This window comes from Salvelinus sp. IW2-2015, linkage group LG16 (assembly GCF_002910315.2).
Source record: "Salvelinus sp. IW2-2015 linkage group LG16, ASM291031v2, whole genome shotgun sequence".
Classification (NCBI taxonomy): Eukaryota; Metazoa; Chordata; class Actinopteri; order Salmoniformes; family Salmonidae; genus Salvelinus; species Salvelinus sp. IW2-2015.
Genome location: NC_036856.1, coordinates 11,095,084 through 11,112,384, shown reverse-complemented (window position 1 = coordinate 11,112,384; position 17,301 = coordinate 11,095,084). Strand labels below are relative to the sequence as shown.

The 17,301-nt window shown below is 43.9% G+C and overlaps 1 protein-coding gene across 1 annotated transcript; it reads right to left on the bottom strand.

Annotated features, from left to right (window-relative positions):
* Window positions 1–3,366: 3,366 nt before the first annotated feature.
* Window positions 3,367–14,140, bottom strand: LOC111975841 (megakaryocyte-associated tyrosine-protein kinase-like). The gene is made up of 13 exons (XM_024004476.2): window positions 14,017–14,140; window positions 13,528–13,580; window positions 13,191–13,301; window positions 12,867–12,982; window positions 12,423–12,642; window positions 8,293–8,386; window positions 8,031–8,096; window positions 7,808–7,907; window positions 7,555–7,639; window positions 7,276–7,349; window positions 6,866–7,061; window positions 6,544–6,630; window positions 3,367–4,813 (listed from the first exon to the last, which is right to left on the bottom strand). The coding sequence occupies exons 2-13, from the start codon at window positions 13,534–13,536 to the stop codon at window positions 4,622–4,624; spliced, it is 1,350 nt and encodes a 449-aa protein (XP_023860244.1). The 5' UTR covers window positions 13,537–13,580; window positions 14,017–14,140; the 3' UTR covers window positions 3,367–4,621.
* Window positions 14,141–17,301: the final 3,161 nt, after the last annotated feature.

Sequence of the window (17,301 nt, the reverse complement as noted above, 5' to 3'; positions counted from 1 at the left end):
GTTAAATTAAGTCTGTAAAGAGGTAAATTAACACTCTGTGGTGTAAAACCAAGGTGTTTGTGTTAAGAACCAGAAGTGAGTGTAATTGTATAATTGTTACTCTGTGAAGAGTAAAACTTTAAAAACCACGCCCATCATGAACATATTTCTCAGCATACTCTATAGCAGGTGGATTTTTAGAATTGTTTGTTTCAATCTCTTTGTTTTTGCATGTACATTGATTGATTGATCCTATGTTACACAAAGATAAATGACATACATGTTTCTAAAGTAATTGAATCTTGTTCCAGTTTAGATGGTTTAGGTTGTCAATCTTCTATGCCATGGCAATCATTCTGAATGCAGGTTGAAGGTGATTCAAAATTCCAATTGTTAGAAATCTGGCTATATGTAACGAAAGTCATTTTCTTCCTCCTCCTCGGACGAGGACGAGGAGAGGCGAGAAGGATCGGACCAATACGCAGAGTGGTTAGTTTCCATAGTGATATAATATATAACAAAACAATATGCGATACAAAATAACTACGGTGACAGTCCCGTGTGGCACAACTACTGACACGGAAAACAAACACCCACAAAACACACGTGAAACCCCGGCTGCCTAAGTATGATTCTCAATCAGGGACAACGATTGACAGCTGCCTCTGATTGAGAATCATACCAGGCCGAACACACAAAATCCCAACATAAAAATCACACATCGACAACCCACCCAACTCACGCCCTGACCATACTAAATAAATACAAAAACAAGGGAAAACAGGTCAGGAACGTGACACTATATTCCAATAGGAATTACACATCACTTTGTAGGCCAGCATAATGTGACATGCAGGCCTGATATGGCCTGTAAACCAGGAGTTTAACTAGGCTCTCAAACAAAGGACTTATGATATATGTAACGTATTGTCATATTTAGAGTTATATTTTAAAGGCTAATAAGGCTGGTGGAACTGTAGAGGGTTCTAGGAAGAAACCTTCATAGAGGGTTCTAGGTAGGGGTTCTATAAAGAACCCTACATAGAGGGTCCCGTACCTGACAAACATGACTAACGTCAATCAGAAATAAGTAAGTTAAAGGCTGGCCTTGATCCCTTGTTTCATAATTTAATTACTGTTCCTCTCCACCACTTGCCGTGTACAAGGCCGGCTCCAGGCATAAACGGTCGCTTATGGCCCCCAGTCACTAGGGCCCCGAGTTAGAGTAGTAGAATACACAAGGAGCCCAGGGCCCCTGACCTCCAGGGGGCCCCCATTGATTAGAAAATTGCAACATTTTCTCTCCGCCCCATGGCAAAATCTATGCATAGTCCCTTTACCCCTACCTACATGTACACATTACCTCAATTTACCTCGACTAACCTGTACCCCATCACATTGACTCGGTACCGGTAACCACTTTCAATTAACTTTTAAAATTTACATTTTTCTCTCCCCATCAAAAGGGTAGCCACAAAGCCCCCAAAAGGCCATAGCCAGCCCTGGCTGGGTAAGCAGTATTATTGTGTAACTGTGTCCAGCCTGTAGCATGTGTCCTCAGAGTGTAGCTAACTGATGTAAACCAAGGCACTGGGGCAGGAAGCCTTCACGATCAACTGGCTCTCATCCTCATTAACAATCACACATGCCAGTAACCAAAGGCCAGTTGAGCTTTGATTGGGTTCCCCTGGTACTTTTGTAAAAGAAAAACACCTGGAAATCCAGTAACGGACTCTCAGTTCACTCTGTGTTAACAATTCAGTTTTAAAATCCTACTGAAGTTGGAAGGGTATATCTTTCTGACCTATCACTACTCCGGAGCATCACCTCACAGTTAGCCCTCAGATCAACTTCCTCCTTCCATTTTGAGTTAACTGCATCACAGACAAAACACACAGGATAATTGGCTAAGTAAGTAATGAGAGCCTAAAAGCAACTTGTTCAAATTCAAATATCACATTACCTTTCTAAAGCCATGCACTGAAGGAGAACTCACCCCAGTATCTCACTCAATTTGATTCAACAGAGCATGAGGAGGGGATCAAAKATATTTCAGAGCAGCTTAGAGTGTCAAAAGAGCAGTTTCCATTTGAACTGTAAGCCTGGATTATAGGAGTCTGATAACTGTGTCTTCTTAATTAGTAGCCAATAATTATACCAATGCCACCCTGGTTGTGGCCTGCTGCTTCTATAAGGCTCTGCTGGCAGCCCAGGACAGGCATAGTAGGCATCCAGGGGGTTTTCTCCATGTTGGCCCAACACTACTTATGGCCCAGTCTAACAGTTCCAACACAGGCTTGGTCAACATGATCTTTATTTCCCAGTCAACTTCAGGTTAAGCTCAGCCTTGGCCACAATTATCAATGGAGCAATCCAAGAAAGGCTTGGCCAACGTAACTAATAATGACCCGGTTGACAACAAGTCAAACACCAACATGGTCTCATTAGAATGTCTAAATAGTGGCATTTAAACACGTTTTTTTTTAAATGCCCCCGTATCCACTCTGACCTCCACTCTAGCACCAGACTTCTCCGGTCTTATTGTAAGAGCCATAACTATATACTGTAATATGTTATTATAGTGACATGTGTAATGTTCATACACTTATGCCATGTTCATATGATACTTGGGTGACTAACAAAATCAATGGAGGCCCCCTGGGGGTCGGAGTCTCCCTGGAGGTTAGGGCCCCTGGGGACGTGCCCAGTAGATAAGGTTTAGATATCTGGCTAGACTTAATTACCTAAGAAATCTTATAAACTGTTAGCGGACATGGACTAATTGAGTGACTGTCAGTGACTGACACTGACATCAGAGAAAAACTGCTGATGCACTACCAAATTTTGAAATTGCACCTTGTGTATTCTACAGTAAATTGAGACTCAGATGTTTTCTTTGTTTTTGGTGGGGGGCCCCCTAACGGCCGTGGGGCCCTGCGCACAGCGTGTCGTCTGTGTATAGGAAGACTACCATAGTTAAACGTCAACATTCTAAAATATTTCTAATGAGATGGCTAACAGAACAAAGGAATTTTTATCGTAAACAAACTCCCACTTAATGTTGTTCTACAGTAGTGAGTTCGCAAGAACTTGAGTGCATGAGAATGGGATCCAGTTGAATTTAAGTGGTTTCCAGTCATTTTAAATCTACTGCACGGTACCGGTAGTGACCAATACACTGTAGGGCTTCTCCTTAAATCAGACAATTCCTTCTTCAATTCCTTCTTCATTATAACAATTCCTTCTTCAATACCCGTTGTCTTTAACCAGAAATAAGTCAAAGGCCACCTAAATCTTTTAATAAATTAAAAATGTTCCTATTTATTTTTTCATCATTTCTTGGAATATTTCAAATCATCCATTAGAAGTTTTAGGGAAACAAAGCAAATGATGTGATGGGAGCGGATCAGGACTCAATCTGGGGTCCATCCCATGGGTGAAAGACAAATACCAGGCTTACAAAGACTTAAAACTAATGACATCTTTAATTTGGGTTGTAACGTGACAACAATAATAAAATAAAAATCTCTCCCCTCTCTAATCTGGGTTGAGTTAAATCATAGCTGCTTGAAGACAGAGGAACCTTGGTTGTTTTAGAGATAAGTCCCTTATGTGCTCTACATTATTTAAAAAAAAAAAGGTTTTCGTAAACCCCAGATGCAGCATGTTTCTCTTCTTTGTAAATGTCCATTGTCCAAAATCCAACAATTACTGTTCAAACTGAGCACCCCTTTGCTTTTAGGAACAGGATTTAATAAAGAAATTCCCTTTACACAGATAGATCGACTAAGACCTGCTGAGTCACTGGTTTTATGGGAGTATAGGCCTACTACATTTATGGCAAATGAACTGAAAATAAAATAGGATATTCCGTCCCAATCCCCTGTAGCTCCTCAGAGCTTGTACACAGACAAACTGCTGTCGGCTTTGTAATTCCTCACTAATATCAGCAATAACATTCAAGATTTCACATATTAAGCTCCGAGTCGCAGGGCATATTGCTGGACAATTACAGTCTGAAACAAGCAGATACGGATGATCTGGGATTTAATCCCGGATCAGCATTTTCCCTCTTTGCATCTCGCTCTCCCTCTATCCTTTTCGCTCTCTGTCTCTTATGAAAGCAAAAATAATGGCCACATTTTGGTAACACAAATAATACAGTATGTTGCTCAGGAAACAGAATTGGGGTGTGGAGATATGACGAGTTGAGTTGCTCCCTCTAATACCACAGACAGAAATAAGTGTAAGGACTCTTCATTACAGTAAATCCATAACATGTTGTTACAGGTTATGTCTTATTATAATATCCTGCATCCTTCATCGCACAAACTCAACATACGTTTAAACAATTTTGCCATAAAAACGATATGCTTTTTCTTAAAGCAAATCAAGATGCATGATTTTACACTGTAGCCAAATACAGGATGTGTACGCGCACGCAGCAGAACGCAGCAGCAGAAGCAAACTCCTTCATCCGTTACTCTTTTGTCCGTGTGATGCTAGAATACATTGAGTTTCCAGGGAAAGCTGTGAAGCGAGCTGTAACCACTTGGGGCCACCTGTCCCTGTTACTGTCCCTGCTCCAGGCAGCTCACAACAAAAGAACAGTAGTTATTTGAATAGGATTATTAAATTGATTTCAGCAGCCAGGGCCAGGGCTGTGTTTGGTCAGCTCTCTCTCCAGCTTCTCCTGTAGTTTCTGGAAGGAGGGCCTCTTCCTGGGCTCAGCCTCCCAGCAGCACCTCATCAGGGCGTAGACACTGGGGGGACACTTCTCTGGAGCCTCCATACGGTAACCCTGCTCCACAAGCTCCTTCACCTCCTTCAGACACTGAGGGAGACATAAGGAAAAAGATGGGACATGTGATAATGTCATCCCCTCTTAAAGGGCCTGTTAACTTTTTAGTGGACACAAAATGAATATCAATCACACAACATTTTGTCTACATACTGTATCTGTATGTTACATTGCCTGCATTAAACAAGTACAGTATGAGCCACTCATTCTAATTATATGGTTAAACCACCACTAAGCATGCTTTAAGTCAGTCTAGTTGATCCCCCGCTGGCTGCCCATGCCATGTCCTCATATTCCCCTTGTCCTGCCAGGTAAACAGGGATAGGGCTGGACAGGTACAATGGATTGAGACTGTGTGTCACAGAGAGTGCAAGTTCCATAATCTCTTCCCCCCTACATGTACAAACACACATACGCACTCATGAACACACAACCTCTCTCACACTCCTCACCCCGCCCCTTCGTTCTTCTTTTTGGCTGGCTGCCAACAGGAGCTGTTGCCGTAGAAACGCGGCCTACAAGCACTAATCCTGGTTTATCCCTGCCATTATTACCTGCTTAGTACCATTGCTTTGATTCTCTGCTTTACATACCTGTGTGGGGAGTAACTGAGACTCCCTACAAACAGATAAAGCATGAATAAAGAGGATTTTAAGTATGAAGTAAATAAATAATGCACCCTTCCATTTCTCTAGAGTTAACAAACTCTGCCGTGATGACAGGGCAGTTATCGGTGCTGCTTCACCAAGAATGTGGTGCTAAAGAAACAGAGGTCTGGGACAGATTACAGTATATGACCGCATTTTTTATTTTACCTTTATTTAACTAGGCAAGTCAGTTAAGAACAAATTCTTATTTTCAATGACGGCCTAGGAACAGTGGGTTAACTGCCTGTTCAGGGGCAGAATGACAGATTTGTACCTTGTCAGCTCGGGGATTTGAACTTGCAACCTTTCGGTTACTAGTCCAACGCTCTAACAACTAGGCTACCCTACCCCCGCCCCAGAAACCATGGGACAGAAATATGGTTTAAACCTATTCACAGGGGTCCCCTACTGGTAAAACATCATAACTACACACAGTAGGACCAGAGCCAAGCTTATGAATCCCCTCATTTCCTTCCGACACCCATTCAGGAGAGATAAAATGAGTCCGGTGCAAATCCTTGTCCTGTGACGCACTTGCACGGCCTTTAACCTCAGGCAGAGTTTCCTTCGTTTCAATACCGTAAGTCTATCAGTGGATAAAGCACTGCTGACGTACGTGGATAATAGGTCATAAAGGCATACATGTAAAAAAATATATTAAAAAAATAAGTTTTCCATTAGGATCAACCATAATACGTGAAACGTGCTGGTGTCAGGATGTCTATGGTGCACCAGGTAGTAAAAACTACTGGGTTGGCACTTTGTCACTGATCAGCGCTAAGATAAGGACACTGGACACTGTCGCAGGTATCCAGAGGACACCGAGGCTCTCCTCCCACAGGCTAAGACCACTGGGACACCTGCTGCAACACTGGTGTCAGAACAGAGGACCTTGCAGCTTCCATGAATGACAGAGAGCTATGGCATGCCATCGTTCCGCGCATTACAGCACCTGAAGATAGTGAGCAACTGGGGTGGACTGCCTTGATAGATTTTTCGAAGAAAAAAACAAAACAGTTCACATTTGTCTCATACAAATGTTTGTCGCATTGTGCTTCCACAGTGACTCATAACTCCACTGATCTTTATGAACGGTGATGTAAAGTCAGGACTCACCATCTCGGGGTAGGGTTGTCGACCATAAGAGAACGTCTCCCAGAGGAGAACACCGTAGCTCCATACGTCTGACCGCGTGGAGAATTTCTGCAAGACAACCACACATAACCACAAAGGCAAATCAATGATAGGTAGCCAAAATCACAACAACGATGGCTGACTGACATGAGAGGTATTGTCTAATAACGACATAGGCTAAAACCCTGACACCAGCCAACAATCATATACGATTCACATGAATTATACATTCTTTAAGTCTGTGAATACACATAAGTCTGTACCGTAAGCGTGATAAACGTTCGAGGGGCAAACATCCTCATACCTCTTTCTTCAGGGCTTCAGGGGCTGTCCATTTGACTGGTAGTTTAGCGTTGTCTGAGGCCTTGCAGTCCAACTTGGTCAATCCAAAGTCACTGACCTTGGCCACGCCCTCGTTGGAGACCAGGATGTTACGGGCTGCTAGGTCTCTGTGGACCAACCTCTTAGACTCCAGATACTCCATACCCTCACATACATCTCTGAACACACAACAACACACACAGTCTTATATACTGAAATAGACACAAATGTAAGGTTGGTAATGCGGCAGGGAGAGTCCCAAGAAGAGCCGTTTAACTGTATATGGGATGGGATCAGCTATGAATGACTGCTATGAATGACTGTTAAAGGGCAGTGTGACTGTAGTAATGTACAGTGTATAGAGTTCTATTTAACTCTATGATATGGCCTCACAGTGCAAAGCGTAGTAGCTGGTCAGTGCTGATGACATAACGGCCCCTTGTCCGGAGGAAGTTCTCCAGATTACCCTGCAACGCACAAATAAAGAGACGGTTGGATAAGAGTTGTGTAATCTAAATTAGTCCCTAAGTGTGTGCTTGCTACAATTGTTTTGCATCAACAAGCTTTTAAGGCCTGTCTCCTGGACTGAGATTAAGTCTACTCCTAGTATATTTGTTAATCTTGATTGACGGTGATGACAGATTGACTGTACTGAAGTCACGGCAGCAGTACCTTGGCCATGAGCTCTGTGACGATGTGCAGTCCATTGTGTAGGATCACCCCCAACAACCGCACCAGATTCTTATGCTGCAGTTTCCTAGTGGCGAGTCAGACCAAAAACAATCAATTAAGGAAGGAATGAAGGGTGAGGAAGCAAGGAAGTAAGAAAGAAAGGAAGTAAAAAGGGGACGAAGGAACAAAAGACAGAAGTTCCTAAATTTAATTAAGTTAATCAAGAAAACATGTCTCGTTACTCTCGACTCACGTCATAACAGTGGTCTCTTCTAAGAATGCCTGTGCTGTTACATCACATTTAATGTTCTTTACTGCCACCTTCTGGCCCATGTAGTCTCCTTCATACACCGCTAGGGGACAAAAGGATAAGACTGTCAATTAAACCTGTAACATCTAGAATCAGGGTTCAATTCAACGTTAGAATGGTTTACCGGCTCATTTAAAAAATTCCCAATAAGACATTGCAATCTCACCTCCAAACTCCCCCTCCCCGATACTCCCTCCCAAGGTCAGCTCCCTGATATCCAGCAGCCATCCCGCTGTGACACAGACAGACACCAGTCTAAAACAAGTAGCTTTTCATTCTTTATAGCTCTCACTTCAAAAGAAAAGACGTGAGACACACCCTCCCACCCACAAAATACCCTGTGGCCCCCACCCAGAAAGGCATAGATCTCTGAGCCTTGAGGAGGCCAACTCTGACACATCATGAGACTGTAAAGCCCAAGCACTTACTTTTAGACAGCTCCAACTCAGCTGACTTGGTGCCCTCCTTCTCCTTGGGCTTTAGAAGTTTGGTAACAATAGCTCCCTTGCTCTTGGAGTAGAACTGCAAAGATAGCCATTAGTGACAGCTTATATTAAAAACAGAGACTGAACTATACTGTCATTGACACTTTTGGAGAGAATAATGCTGTGTTAGAGAGCTAAGCTTCAACACCTGCCCCGTATCAGCTGTGGTTAGTGCACTGTGGTTAGTGCACTGTGGCTTTGCAGTGAAACTAAAGAAGACTTGTGTCCTGACTACTGTTATGACGTGCCGTTTGAGCTAGATTTACCAAATATATCTGTCGCAAACTTATGAGGGTTGTTAATTTTTTTACTAAGTTTGTTGCTAAAACTCACAACACAGGTGTGTGTATGGGCCACATACAGTATACTGAATGTATGTACAGTATTTAATGTTAGTTATTCATTCTAAAACTAAACCAATTTAGTACTATCGAAAAGAAAACAGAATAATGGTATGGTGAACTGTACACAAACATATTGTATTTTTAAATCCAATAGTCCTGCCCACAGCTGTGTGTGTGTCAGGGAGCAGCTGGATTCTCCCTTTATTTCCTCACAAGAGTTAGTCAGCGATATGAGTCTGGACTAAAGACATCTGTGCTCCACAGATAAGGGAGTGGTGAGGAATATTTAGTCTTTACAGTCACTCACATCTCCAAACACCATTGTGGCTGTGCATTCCAATAGCTCGGAAACTCACAGGCTCAATATAAACATTAAAAAGGTCTGCTGAGACTTAAGCCTTTCTTGTAAACCGTAAACAGTAAACGACACTTCCTTTCAAATGGGTCAGTTAGCCTTGGTGTGGTTCAAGTCAAATTCAGTGTGATCAATTTTCCATAGAGAGGCTCCCTGTTGTGACAATGAACATTAGCTCATCAGTATAGAACCGTAGGCAAGATATTTGTTAGGAAACCCTCAAATCAAATGTTATTTGTCACTACAGGTGTAGACTAACAGTGAGACTAACAGTGAGTAAAGTGACACGAGGAATAAATACACAATGAAAAACAAAAACATTTCAAAATAGAACAAGTATAAAAATCGAGTACCAGTACCAAATCAATTCACATTTTATTTGTCACATGCCGAGTCGATGTGCAGGGGTACGAGGTAATTGAGGTAGCTATAAGGGTAAAGTGAGTAGACAACAGGATAAAATAGAATGAGCTGTAGCAGCAGCTTATGCGGAGCAGCAGCGTATGTGGTATGAAAGTGTGTGCATGGCGTCAGCATGCAGGTAGTAGCAAATACCACCAGCATGCATGTGTGGGCGTATGTAGTGTGTGTGTGTGTGTTTGTGTGTATACGATGTGGTGTAAGTGTAATATGTGTGAGTGTGTGGGTTGAGTCCAGTGTGTGTGCATATGCAGGTAGTCCTGGTAGCCATTTGATTAGCTATTTAGCAGTCTTGTTTAGCATTTGTATGGCTTAGAGATCGAATCGTACTACACCGGCTCTGACGCTCGTCGGATGTGACAGGGCTTGCAAACCATTAAAGATTGCAAAGGGAAGCACAGCCGAGAGCTGCCCAGTGACACAAGCCTACCAGTCAAGCTAAACCACTTCTATGCTCGCTTCAAGGTAAATAACACAGAAACATGCATGAGTGCACCAGCTGTTCCGGAAGACTGTGTGATCACGCTCTCGGCTGTGTACTGCGAGCATGAGCTGAACAACTGGCAAGTGTCTTCACTGACATTTTCAATCTCTCCCTGTCTGAGTCTGTAATAACAACATGTTTTAAGCAGACCATCATAGTCCCTGTGCCCAAGAACACTAAGGTAACCTGCTAAAATGACTACTGACCCGTAGTGCTCACGTCTGAAGCTATGAAGTGCTTTGAAAGGCTGGTAATGGCTCACATCAACACCGTTATCCCAGAAACCCTAGACCCACTCCAATTTGCACACCGCCCTAACAGATCCACAGATGATGCAATCTCTATTGCACTCCACACTGACCTTTCCCACCTGGACAAAAGGAACACCTATGTGAGAATGCTTTTCAATGACTACAGCTCAGCATTCAACACCATAGTGCCCTCAAAGCTCATCAATAAGTTAAGGACCCTGGGACTAAACACCTCCCTCTGCAACTGGATACTGGACTTCATGACGGGCCGCCCCCAGGTGGTAAGGGTAGATCACAACACATCCGCCACGCTGATCCTCAACACAGGGGCCCCTCAGGGGTGCGTCCTCAGTCCTATCCTGTACTCCCTATTCTCTCATGACTGCATGGGCAGGTACGACTCCAACACCATCACTAAGTTTGCCGATGACACAACAGTTGTAGGCCTGATCACCGACAATGACGAGACAGCTTATAGGGAGGAGGTCAGAGACCTGGCCGTGTGGTGCCAGGACAACAACCTCTCCCTCAACGTGATCAAGACAAATGAGATGATTGTGGACTACAGGAAAAAGAGGACCGAACACGCACCCATTCTCATCGACGGGGCTGTAGTGTTCCTTGGTGTCCACATCACCAACAAACTAACATGGTCCAAGCACACCAAGATAGCCGTGAAGAGGGCATGACAAAACCTATTCCCCTTCAGGAGACTTAAAAGATTTGGCATGGGTCCTCAGATCCTCAAAAGATTCTACAGCTGCACCATCGAGCGCATCCTGACTGGTTGCATCACTGCCTGGTATGGCAACTGCTTGGCCTCCGACTGCAAGGCACTACAGAGGGTAGTGTGTACGGCCCAGTACATCACTGGGGCCAAGCTTCCTGCCATCCAGGACCTCTATACCAGGCGGTGTCAGAGGAAGGCACTCAAAATTGTCAAAGACTCCAGACACCCTAGTCATAGACTGTTCTCTCTGCTACCGCACGGCAAGCGGTACCGTGACTTGCAGTACCAAGCGGTCGGGTGCCTTGCAGTACCAAGCAATGATGCAGCAAGTCAAGATGCTCTCAATGGTGCAGCTGTAGAACTTTTGAGGATGTGAGAGCCCATGCCAAATCTTTTCAGCCTCCTGTGGGGGAAGAGGCACTGTCGTGCCCTCTTCACAACTGTGTGGGTGTGTATGGACCATGTTAAGTCCTTAATGATGTGGACACCGAAGAACTTGACGCTCTCGACCCGCTCCACTACAGCCCCATCGATGTGGATAAGGGTGTGCTCGCCCCTCCGTTTCCTGTAGTCCACGATAAGCTCCTTTGTCTTGCTGACATTGAGGGAGAGGTTGTTGTCCTGGCACCAGACTGCCAGGTCTCTGACCTCCTCCTCATCTTTGCCTGTGATCAGTACTACCAATGTCGTGTCGTCAGCAAACTTTATGATGGTGTTGGAGTCGTGCGCGGCCACACAGCCGTGGATGAACAGAGAGTACAGGAGGGGACTAAGCAAATACCCCTGAGGGGCCCCAGTGTTGCCTACCCTCACCGCCTGGGGATGGCCCGTCAAGAAGTCAAGGATCCAGTTGCAAAGGGAGTCCCAGGGTCCTGAGCTTTGTGATGAGCTTGGAGGGAGGTATGGTGTTGGATGCTGAGCTGTAGTCAATCAACAACATTCTTACATAGGCATTCCTTTTGTCCAAGTGTGTGAGGTCAGTGTGCGTCATCTGTGGATCTTTTGGGGTGGTTTGAAATTTGGAGTGGGTCCAGGGTGTCTGGGATGATGGTGTTCATGTGAGCCATGACCAGAATTTCAAAGCATTTCATAGCTATAGATGTGAGTGCTACGGGGCGATGGTCATTTAGGCAGGTTACCTTGGCGTTCTTGAGCACGGGGACTATGGTGGTCTGCTTGAAACATATAGGTATTACAGACCGGATCAGGGACAGGTTGAAAATGTCAGTGAAGACACTTGCCATCTGTCAGTGCATGCGCCGAGTACGATCCAGGAATTCCGTCTGGCCACGTGGCCTTAGGAATGTTAAGCTGTTTATTAAAAGTTCTGCACTGCGTTCACATATCCCAACATGTTCAGCTAATTTTCTATATAAACACTCCTGACCCTACCAATAAGGTCTGTCTTACAAAATAGATTTTATCTCAATGAGACTAAACTTCATAAATAAAAGTGTAAATAAATTAAACAGATCTATCTCCTCCTCACCTCTATCATGTCTAAGAGGTTGTAGAAGTACTGGGTGTTGTCGATGGTCAGTTTGCTGTCCTGGTAGATGACTCGGTAGTGGATGACCTGGCTGGAGTAGCTGACACAGAGCACGTAATCACCATGGTGGCGGATGGACTCCCGCACCAGGAACAGGCCATCCTCCACAGGCAGCAGCTTGGACACCGCCTCAGGACCTGAGATCTTCCCATGGAACCAGCTGGCATGGACCAACAGAGTTATTGGTCGGGATTAGATAGATATTCCATAAAGGGCCAGGAGTTGTCGCATGGTCAGGAAAACCACTTGGCCCTAGCTCACAGCTAACCAAACTGGACCAAATCTCCCATCTCAATTGTACTATAGTTGTATGCTATAAAGTAGGTGTATTGTAATATAGGTCTATATATAGAAGTCCAGACGCATAGCCTTAAATTGACCTACGGCATGAGACTGAGACTAGGGTCGACGCAAATGGCCTCTCGTTCTCGCATGTTGGTGGCAGAGACGAGTCCTTCCTCTCCTGTGGTGTTGTGTCTGGCCTTGTAATGTCCTTTCCCCTAGAAAACAGCATCAGAATAGCATTCAGTAGAATCATGCAAATAGATTAATTTCATCTCAACTGTATTTATAGAGCCCCCGCCAGAGTACAGTGCACAAAGAGCAGGGGAAAGTTTAGATTATTACATTTGAAAAGTACATTGTGTGCAACGAGGGCCCCTGAGCCATTTTTCTGACCCCAGAATAACAACATAAATTGTTATGTACCGTTCCTGTTTCCACAATAGTAAGGATGTCTCCTTTGCGGTAGGCCAGTTCACCAGCTTTAGGTTTGCTGCGGTCACTCTTGGCAACACGTGTGCCGGACGCCCAACTCTTCTATAAGGGAGAGATAGAGAAGGCGACTTTGACATTTACAGCATCCTTTGCTCAGAAACTCAAAATAACATTCAAGTTCAGACATGGTAGTACATTAACCAGTTATTTCTCAGGAGGGAATGAGTCACTATTTCCTACAAACTGATAAACAAGCCATGCAGTGTCATGACAGAACTAATGATTTTATCTCCCAGTAACTGACCCCGGACATACAATTGATACATACCGTTGCCATCCTCAAGAATACGTTTGGATAGATGTAAATTCATCAGTAATAACCTGTTCAAGGAGAGCAAATTTCTTATGAGAAACACCATCTGGAAAACTTTTAACACAATTCTAGCAATAATAGTAGGCTAAATAAACAATATGTTAGAGTAACAGTAGCCTACCACTGCTCCCTTCACAGTCATTAAAATATATACATTCCTAAAAAAAGAAACCCTATTTGAAGGAGCAGGTCAATATAAGAAAATAAATAAGGCAACAGCATTAAAACAGACCACTCAAGGTGGGACATCATATGGCAGTCAGAGATACCTGTGGCTCAGCAATGAAGCAAACTGTAATATGGTCCAAAGACAGATGTGATGAGTGGTCATTAGATACAGGCATTTAGTGAGCTATAGCAATGGACGTGTGAACTAAGACTATTTATTTCCTGATAATGAGAACTCAAGTGAAGCTATAACATTGAGCTGAAACTGTTACTTACCTATAACGCTAAATGTGTTCATAATGTAGATCAGCATTAGGATTCGATCTGTCATATTTCTCATTGCTGTTTCGATTTGTGGAATGAGTGCGGACGCCAGTGACCAATTACACCGGCGCGTCGCATTACAGGCTATAACGACAAGCACATAATGTTAAGATAATGGCTATAACGCCAACCCAGAGATGGCGCCAGTGGGGCACCTTCTAGGATATATAAACAGGTATATTATGAGTGTCTGATTAGGATGTTGTGACCTGTAACATGTTATACCTGAGTAAAGGATTATGCTTGAACTTTACCAAACTCTCCGACGTGAGTTATTCACTTAAAAACATGGTGTCAGAGAAAATAACCCAAAGTCAAGCGCTATGGAAAATAGGATAAGGTATGTGGACAATGTAATCGCTGTCGGATAAACGCAAATAAGTGGAACAAATGAGCGAGGACGAAGAGCCTGCAATGTCTCAGTCAAATTCCGGTGGCTAGCGCCATGGACATGAACGGCGATTTGTATCAAAACTGGTTGTTTTTCCGTGATCAGTGGGAGAATTATTAAATCGCTACAGGTTTAGATAAAAAATGACCCGCATGTGAGAGGGGCAACACTGCTCAGTGTTATTGGAAGAGAGTGCCATATGCTTCAGCGTCACCTAGATCTGGGGGAAGAGGCTAGAGAAAATTATAAGAAAATCGTTGACGTTTTACAAAGACATTTTGAACCCACTCGTAATGTAATTAATGAAAGATTCATTTTTAACACGTGAACAAACTCAAGCAGACGTCTGGTCAATATATTGTGAGGTTGCGTCAATTGTCGGATTCTTGTGATTTCGGGTCAATGATAGACGAAATGATCAGAGACAGACTTGTGATTGGCTGTAAAGATAACGGAGTAAGAGCAAGTATGCTGCGCGAACCACAACGCGGAATAAAGGCATAGATATATGCAGAGCAAACGAACAGATGCAGATCCAATTAAAAAAGATGAACACTGTCCCTGAACAGGCAGAATCAGTAAATTATGCCACTCAGAACAAATACAGAGACCATGTCGATAGAAAATGGAAACAGAATTCATCGGACAGTGATCTAAGGCAGAAAAATACTAAAGAAGGGTGCAGGTACTGTGGATCAACACACGCAAGAGCCAAATGCCCACCATATGGGGTTATATGCAAATTCTTTGGGGGAAAAAACAACATTTTTGCAAAAGTGTGCAGACAAAGTAAGCCTGTCAATCTGCTAGAACAGGATACACGCAGTGATCAAAATTATGCTGAATAAGCAGACATGCTATACATGAGATGTTAATTCTGGTCAAAGTGGCAAAGATAAATGGTTTACAAACTTAATGCTTACCCCATTGATATGTGATAACTGTGATTATGATCCAAGCAGCACTATCAAATGCCAGCTAGACAGTGGCTCAACTGTCAATATACTCAGCGACAGAGACTTTATGCAAGTAATGTAGGATGGAGATGCAAAGCCACAACCAAGCAAGGCAAGGCTGTACCAGTAGGGGAGTGAACTGCAAGCCAATCATGATGGGGAAACGTGTACTAAAGTTCCAAGTGGTGAAAACCTTGCAAAAGCCTCTCCTTTCAGCAGAAACATGTGAAAAACTTAAGTTGCTACAGTTCAACCACCAGCATGTCATTCATCATGTCAACACTAAAAACAAAAGGTCCCATCAGACTCGAACACCTAAGAGGCAATATTGAAACAGTTTGAGGACGTTTTTGAAGGCTTCACCTGGTGGTGGATGAGTCTGTTAGACCAGTTCAACAGCTTCCCCGCTGAATCCCCATTCCACGGAAGGAAAAGATACTAAAGGCTGTTGAGTCATTGGAGGAACAGGGTGTCATTACGAAGGTCACCAAACCTACTAAGTGGATAAGCAACATGGTTGTAGTGGAAAAGCCTGGCAAAATAAGTCTGCCTTGATCCAAGTTCCCTGAACAAAGCCTTATGTAGGACACATTACCAAATGCCTACCATTGAAGAGATACTGCCAAGCCTGGTAAAAGTGAAAATCTTTTTGGTTATGGATGCAAAAAATGGGTACTGGCAGGTACGTTTGGATGAAGAGTAGTTAACCCACCACATTTTGGACCCCAATGGTAGATACCGGTGGACAAAGTTACCATTTGGAGTGAAACCAGCGAAGGCAACATGATGCACTTCAGGGACTGCCAGGAATAAGCATCATAGCTGATGACATCACGGCTGTGGTGCTACAATGGAAAAAGCAGTGCAGGACCATGACCACAACCTGACTCAGCCCTTACAAAGAGCAAGGGAGATGAATCTAAAGCTGAATAAAGACAAAGTTAAGCTCAGGCTCACCAGTATTACATACACGGGACATCTTTTGACAGCTGAAGACCTGAAGCCAGACCCCAAGAAGGTGGAGGCAGTACAGCAAATGCCGCCACCTACAGGTGCAAAAGCAGAGCCCCTGCGCTGGTTTTGTAAATTACTTAGCCAAATTCCTACCTCGTCTGACGTATGCGAGCCATTGCGTCGGGTGACCAATAAAGATGTGCTGTGGGCATGGCTTCCTAAACATGATGATGCATTGGAGCAAATCAAGAAATTGGTAAGCAACCAACCAATACTGAGGTACTATGACCTCTCTGAAGTGACCCTACAATGTGATGCAAGTGACAAAGGCCTAGGGGCAGCACTCTTGCAGAAGGGGCAGCCCATTGCATTTGCTTCAAGGACATTGACACCCATGGAGCAAGGATATGGCCAACTTGAAAGGAGTGCCTAGCCATGGTGTTCGCCTGTGACCGTTTTGATCAATACCTTCATGGTAGGAACTTTATCACGGTGCACACTGATCACAAGCCGCTTGAGGTTATCTTCAAAAAACCTCTTCTGTCTGCCCCGAAGCGACTTCAAAAGGATGACGCTAAAGCTTCAGCGTTATCAACTACAGGTAGTATACAAGAAAGGAAGAGAGCTTCACATTGCAGAGTTCTTGTCTAGAGCAGCACACTATCAACAACTAGTCACCCCCAATATCAGACAAATGAGACTGTATATCCTCTACAGGCTGAGGTTGAAGATGTGAACCATGCTACTGATCAAAACATCTCCCCGCAGACACGGGATGCTAGCAAAGCTCATTCAGCAGAGGACAAGACTTCTCAAATGCTTCAGTCTTTTATCCTAAGAGGCTGGCCAGACACAAGAAAGAGTACGCCCATCCTGGTGAGGGACTACTGGACATACAGAGATGAACTCACAATGCAGGAAGAGGTTGTCTACAAA